The 6,922-nt window shown below is 45.4% G+C and overlaps 1 protein-coding gene across 1 annotated transcript; it reads right to left on the bottom strand.

Moving 5' to 3' along the window:
- Positions 1-3,378: 3,378 nt before the first annotated feature.
- Positions 3,379-6,241, bottom strand: LOC124865121. Its single transcript, XM_047360096.1, has 4 exons — positions 5,556-6,241; positions 4,536-4,847; positions 4,342-4,432; positions 3,379-3,981 (listed from the first exon to the last, which is right to left on the bottom strand). Exons 1-4 carry the CDS (start codon positions 5,926-5,928, stop codon positions 3,564-3,566), a joined length of 1,194 nt encoding a protein of 397 aa, XP_047216052.1. The 5' UTR covers positions 5,929-6,241; the 3' UTR covers positions 3,379-3,563.
- Positions 6,242-6,922: the final 681 nt, after the last annotated feature.

The raw sequence follows: 6,922 nt of genomic DNA, 5'->3' as shown, positions 1-6,922 counted from the left end.
TCATTTTGCCTTCGCACACATTTTATGAGCTTATATGAATAAATATGCCCGAGACAAGTTCATCTTTCATGGTCACATTTAAATGTTTTATTATTTAACATCTAGAAAATAGACAGAGATACAAAACATGAAAATATTTATTTCATTTTAGTTCTTAAAAACATAAAACAAGGAAACTTGACTCCTGTTGATAACTGTAGTAACAAATATTGGACTCCAGGGGCGCTGCACAGGTACAACATCCGGGAATAATGTGGAAACCATGAAGATACTTCAATCTATAAAACTGAGGCTGAAATTAAGACAGAGATGGAAACGATCTGAGTTGAATTAAGGGGGAAAACAACCAATTCATTTAGTGCAGGGTTCCACATCCTCCAGTTAACATCTTAATGATTCGGATGTGACCAAAATTATCTACAACTATAAACATCTCGTACTCGTAGTCTTCCGCTTCGTCCGGGACCGGGTCACAGGGGCAGCAGACTCAATAGAGACGCCTCCTCCAGCGGAGCCCATGGCGTTTCCAGGTCAACCAAGAGACATAGTCCTTCCAGCGTGTACTGGGCCATCCCCTGGGCCTCCTCCCAGTGGTATGTGCCTGGAACACCTCCCCAGGAGGCATCCAGTGTAGAGCCCCGAGCCACCTCAACTGGCTCCTCTCGATGTGGAGGAGCAGCAGCTCTACTTGGCTAGAGGGGGCCAGCAGGACCACGTCATCTACAAAAAGAAAAGACAAAATCCTCTGGTCCCCAAACCAGACCCCTTGCGGCCCTTGGCTGCACCTAGAAATCCTGTCCATAAAAGTTATGAACAAGACCGGTAACAAAGGGCAGCCCTGCTGGAGTCCAACATGCACCGGGAACAGGTCCGACTTAGTTCAATTCAATTCAGTTTATTTATATAGCGCCAATTCACAACACGTATCGTCTCAAGGCACTTCACAAAAGTCAGGTACATTGCAATTAATCGTAACCATTGAACAGTTCAGTCAGATTCAGTTATTTATTCAAATTGGATAAAAAGTTTTTCTATCTAAGGAAACCCAGCAGATTGCATCCAGTCAGTGACTTGCAGCATTCACTCCTCCTGGATGAGCATGTAGAGACAGTGGACAGTCACTGGTGTTGACTTTGCAGCAATCCCTCATACTGAGCATGCATGTAGCGACAGTGGAGAGGAAAAACTCCCTTTTAACAGGAAGAAACCTCCAGCAGAACCAGAACCAGGCTCAGTGTGAGCGGCCATCTGCCACGACCGACTGAGGGTTTGAGAGAACAGAACAGAGACACAAAGAGAACAAAGAAGCACTGATCCAGGAGTACTTTCTATGGGAAGGAAAAGTAAATGTTAATGGATGTAGCTCCTTTAGTCGTTTCACCTAGAAAGAAAGAACAGATAAACTCTGAGCCAGTTTTCAAGGTTAGAGTCTGAAAGAGAGAACATAGAGTTATTCACAGTAGAAGCTCAGTCAATTTCCATGTCTAGGAGAGAGAAAGGGTTAAACACTAAAAGACAGAACTATATGGATCATCTGTAGAAGGTGAGCATTAAGTTGTTGCCAGCAGAAGCTCGGACGATGCCCCTCTCCAGAAAGGTGTCACAGGTAGACACAGAGCCAGGCCAGGTGTAGCTTCTCGGAAGAGAATGTTAGTGCTGTCAATGCGGACCAAACTCCTGCTCCGCTTGTACAGAGACTAATAAAGGGCCCCGATTCCGTACTCCTGGGGCACCCCCCACAGGGCACCATGAGGGACACAGTCAAATGCCTTCACCAGGTCCAACAAACACACCGGGACCAGTTAGGCAAACTCCCATGAACCCCTCGAATACCCTGCAGAGGGTGTAGAGCTGGTCCAGTGTTAAATGGCCGGACTCTCCTCTCCAATACCCTGGCGTAGACCTTACCAGGGAGGTTGAGGAGTGTGATCCCCCTGTAGCTGGAACACACCCTCCGGTCACCCTTCTTATGAAGGGGAACCACCACCCCAGTCTGCCAGTCCAGAGGCGCTGTCCCCGACCGCCATGCAATGTTGAAGAGGTGTATAGACCATGACAGCCCCACAACATGGTGCGCCGGACGGTAGCCAGAATCGCTTCGATGCCAACCGGTAGTCCTTCTCCATGGCCTCACCAAAGTCCTCCCAGGCCCAGGTTTTTGCCTCTGCCACAGCCCGGGCTGTGGCACACTTAGCCTCACAGTACCAGTCAGCCGCCTCAGGAGTCCTACAAGCCAACCACAGCCGATAGGACTCCTTCAGCTTGACAGCATCCCTTACTGCCGGTATCCACCACCGGGTTCGGAGATTGCAGCTGCGACAGGCACCGCAGACCTTACGGCCGCAGCTACGGGCAGCAGCATCGACAAAGGTGTGGAGAACATGGTCCATTCGGACTCTATGTCTCCAACATCCCCCCGAATCAGGTCAAAGCTCCTCTGGAGGTGGGAGTTGAATACATCCCTGGCCGAGGGCTCCACCAGACATTCCCAGCAGACCCTCACTATGCACTTGGGCCTGCCAAGTCTGTCCGGCTTTCTCCTCCCCCAGCGGATCCAACTCACCACCAGGTGGTGATCAGTAGACAGCTCAGCCCTTCTCTTCACCCGAGTGTCCAAAACCACCTTCGTCCGCTGCCCAATCCTTTTTGCACCGGTCCCTCATGTTTCCCCCTGCAGGTGGTCGGCCCACTGGGGGATGGCCTCGCATCTCTTGTTGAGAGCAACCGGGCCACCAGGCGCTCTCCAACAGGTCCCCACCCCAGCGACGTCACGTGCCTCGATTTTGTGGTCCTCATGGAGGTGTCTTGAACCGCTCTTTGTCTGACCCATCACCCAGAACCTGTTTGCCATGGGAGACCCTACCAGAGGCATTTAAGCCCCAGACAACATAGCCTCTAGGATCATTTCAGCACTCAAACTCCTCCACCACGGTAAGGTAGTGGTTCAAGGAGGGGTAAATATAAACATGTTTTAATTTAGCAAAACAATACATATATTTTATCGAATAGCAATTCTGCATCTCTAATGGTCTTAAACTCCTGATTTCCTTTTACTTATTCTTTGTCCAAATCTGAAAAATAAATAACTTTATGCAGCATTAGAACAGTTTTGTGCATGCTGCTATTTTATCTGTCTGGTAGTTATTATGGAGTTCTGATCAATTTGAAATTTCCTTACAATTCCAATTCAAAACAAGCATCATCTGAAAGCCACTTTATATGTTCATATACTGCCAAATGGTAAAACTTATCCCAGCAGATTTCATTCAGTTGTCACCTTCGAGGCAATCCCTCCTCCGGAGCCAGCATATGGCATCAAACGGCAGTCAGATGGACTTCGACTCAAGTTTAGTAAAAATCAAACAAAAGTTGGGGAAGTATGATAAAGGAAGGAAGAGATTATGTTCTCTTTATTTGAGTTTTTATGATGTTGCTACAGAATCTGAACACGTTGGGTCAAAGGTTTGTGATTTTTACTTCCGTTTCTCTTCAGATTGTTTTAGAGACCATAAACAAACACAAGAAGAAAACCTGGGCACCCTACGTCCAACAAACCCTGAAATCTAATCATAAATAACATTTCTAAAAATCCCTCCAATGATAACTTGGGGCCCTTCTTCGTTTGGCCCCTTTGTGGCTCCAGCAGGGTTCAAGTTCTGCATCACGTGTCCGTACTGTAAGCTCTCAGTCTGGTGGCGAGACGTTTTCCTGTTGTAGTACCTCCTGGAGGCGGCCCTCCACGCCTCCCTCCGCAGTATCTGTGACTCCTCTGGTAAATCTGAAATCAGCCTTTTTCTCTTGCCAACGAAACAGCCGCGCTGAGAGTTTGTTGCGTGAACAACGGGGCCAATGTGCTGGAGGTTTGCCTGCTGACGGGCGATTTTTCGGGCGTAGTATCGTTTGGAAGCTGCTCTCCAAGCTGCCCTCTTCAGTCTCTGAGCTTCCTCCGTCAGCTGCGATGTTGGAACGTCCTTTTTGTTCCTGAGAAGGACAGCAGGTATGAAAAGATCAAGTTTGGTCTTGATTAATAACACTTCTGAATTTCTGGATGTCTTATAAAGCATTCCTTTGGACTGGCCCAGTTGAGTCCAAGAATGTTTTATGGATCTATGAATCATTTAGGGTTAACTCAAGGGATCAGCCTGTAGACACAACCCAAAGCATAAGTGCTTAATATAAATTGATTGAGTATTAATAAGTTAATAAACAATAGAACATCAAGAGTTATTCTGTCAATTATTCTAAAAATAAAAAAGGATTTCAGAGGTTTAGTGAATCCATTTCATAATATGTAAACCTTTTATATGTTTTTATTTGTATCTATAACAAACTACAACTCACTTCAGTTGATCTCCAGCAGCGGTTTGAAAACTAGGTGGTTTTACTGGAGTTTTCTCCCTCAGCAACCGACTCTCATCTGTCTCTGGATGTTCTGTAGGGATCGAGAGAGGAGGGATAGATGTTTTTTTTTTTCAAAAAACAAAAACAAAATTGTATTTAGGAAATAAGTGTGCATGCAGTTGGAGTACAAGAACCTGCTGAATTGTGTTTGACATCAGAACTCTGCTCATTCAGACACGGACTGCCAGCTTGCTCCTGAGCGTCTGCAGCTCTCTCCTCACTCAGCTCCCATTCAATGAGGACAGCATCAACATCACTAGGCTCCTCTTTCACAACAAGGCTGCTGGGAGATGTAGGCAGATTTCTGGAATCTTCTGTGACCCCTGAAGCCTCTGATGAGCAGGGTGTGCAGCTGGAGTTTAGCCCCAGGCAGCTGGGGGATGATGCGAGAATCGACCCGTGGTACTGGGAGGGGAAATGAGAGGAGGGTTGAGCATAAACGCTCACTGTGGAAGAAATAGTACAGTGAATAATTATTATTTAGGGATAAGACAATAAGTACGTCACATAATACTCTGCATTAAGATTTATCTGCCAATAATGAAGAAAAAAAACTACAGCAACGTGTGGAAAACCAAGTTCATTCCATTCATTGAGGTTTGCAGACATTTGAACTCCTGATGGTGTCTTCCAAGAAAGCAATGCTAGATAAAAAGATCCCACCAACTCTGGAGACGTGGATTTAAATTTAAATTGATTAAAAATGGACATGCATAGGACTACAGAAAACTCAAACTGAAGAGAAATGTAGAAAATGGATGAGTTAAATCAAAAAAAATCACAGACACCAAGGACTCAAAGACACTGAACTGGTGGACTTCCCATCACAAAAAGGTAAAACTTGGCAAACTGAACTGAACTACATTTGGTGGACCATCGGCAGGTTCCATAAATGTTTCATAATTTCTGTCACTGTTGAACAATGGACTTCACAGAATTCACCTTTCAACTCTTCCAATATTTCCCAAGCTTGACTCTTCACGGTCATTGCTGATGTCTTTCTGCACTGGCATTGGGTTAAGGCACACCTGAATCCTTAATCCCCATGGCTTTCCACAATATTTGTGTTTTTACTTAGTGATTACATTATCTTAACTGCGTGTTTGGGTGGTTTTTAAACCATGTTTCGATGAAGCATGTCCCTCTGCACTTACAGGATAGGTTCATGTCACACTCCTGTGGTCCTGCGGTCACCTCAGGGTACACCCCTCCTGGTTCAGACCGGACCTGCTCTAATGTCTGCCGGTTACCGGAGATCCGAGTCCGGGCTTCGAACAACTCGCACGTGCAGCCGTGTCGGCGCAGCACCTGCAGCTCGCGCTCGATCTCCGCGAGCCTTCCCTCGAGCCGCTGGATCTCTTTGTCCTTGTCGGCCACCATCCGCTGGTACTCCCGGGTCTTGGCGCCGTTCACACCGTATAGTACGTTCAGCACCGAGTCTATCGCTAACCTGACAGCGTTCTCCACCACCACGGTCTCCTCGTCGCGAAGCTGCGAGTGCAGAGTTTTGTTTTCGACCAAATTCATCCTGAAAGGCGACCTGAGGAGGCGAGCACAGCAGCGGGAGGAGCTCCAGCAGAAACAAGAGCAGGGACGGAGCGGCCACCAGCTGAGCCCCCCACTGTCCCCTGAAGTCACGAAAAACTGTCGAATTCAAGCTTATTTTGTGGTGTAAAACTACGTTACACAGAGATGTAGGAGTTTCTGGTATTCAGCTCAAACTGCTTCCGAAGAACAGCTCGGTTAACAACAGTCCCTCACTTCTTCGTTTAAACACGAACAGCTTTTAAAAAGCCACAGCGCCTCCTTCTGGAACTCAAGCTCAATTCTTATTTTGTTCTTGGATTAATTTGGGGGTTTGGCAAAACTCATGTTGTGTGCATTACCGCCACCTACTGGACAAAATGTGTACTTTATTTTGTGTATTTTTCTTTAACCTTTCTAAGATCTTCCGTGATACATCTTATCTGTCAAATCTTACAAAGTAAAATTACATGTTCAATTGTTCTACTCTCACCACAACGCTGACAGTTTCCTGTATCGTGTTGACATATTCTGAATAGTGTATTGTTGAGTCCAGTGTGTCCAAATCTTACTACTGTTAATATCTCCATACTTATTTGTCTCTTTCCTGTTCTCATTCCTCCAACCTTCCCTTGAAACTTATGATACAATCTAACTGTGTTTTCATAATTCCATTCTGCCACTTTTCCTTCAGTTTTTGTTTATTTTTCTTGCTTCTGATTTGCTCGTGGTTACTGTTAAGTTTTCTTTTACTGTTGTGGCCCCTTTCTCCTCCCTATCTGCTGTTTCTTTTCTCTGAACTCCAATGTGTCTCAAGCTCAATTTATCAATACATTAGAATAAAATAAAAAACTTCATGTATTTCAGTAATTGAGTTCAAAAAGTTAAAGTAATTTATTATATACATATCTCTATGTGTACATTGAGAAGCTACACATAGAGATATATTACAAATATTTATTTACATCTTATTTGAGCTAAGAAGGAAAGTGACTGG

The sequence above is a fragment of the Girardinichthys multiradiatus genome, chromosome 3 (genome assembly GCF_021462225.1).
Source record: "Girardinichthys multiradiatus isolate DD_20200921_A chromosome 3, DD_fGirMul_XY1, whole genome shotgun sequence".
NCBI lineage: Eukaryota > Metazoa > Chordata > Actinopteri > Cyprinodontiformes > Goodeidae > Girardinichthys > Girardinichthys multiradiatus.
The sequence above is the reverse complement of the archived record's forward strand: the minus strand, read 5'-3'. Positions and strand labels throughout refer to the sequence as shown.

What these genes read in the sequence shown, in the direction of transcription:
- LOC124865121 (XM_047360096.1), bottom strand. Translation starts at nt 5,928, where the DNA reads ATGAATTTGGTCGAAAACAAAACTCTGCACTCGCAGCTTCGCGACGAG. An exon ending in TGTCAAACACAATTCAGCAG is followed by an intron (nt 4,433 to 4,535) that starts GTTCTTGTACTC and finishes CGATCCCTACAG; the next exon opens with AACATCCAGAGACAGATGAG. An exon ending in GCTGCTGGAGATCAACTGAA is followed by an intron (nt 3,982 to 4,341) that starts GTGAGTTGTAGT and finishes TGTCCTTCTCAG; the next exon opens with GAACAAAAAGGACGTTCCAA.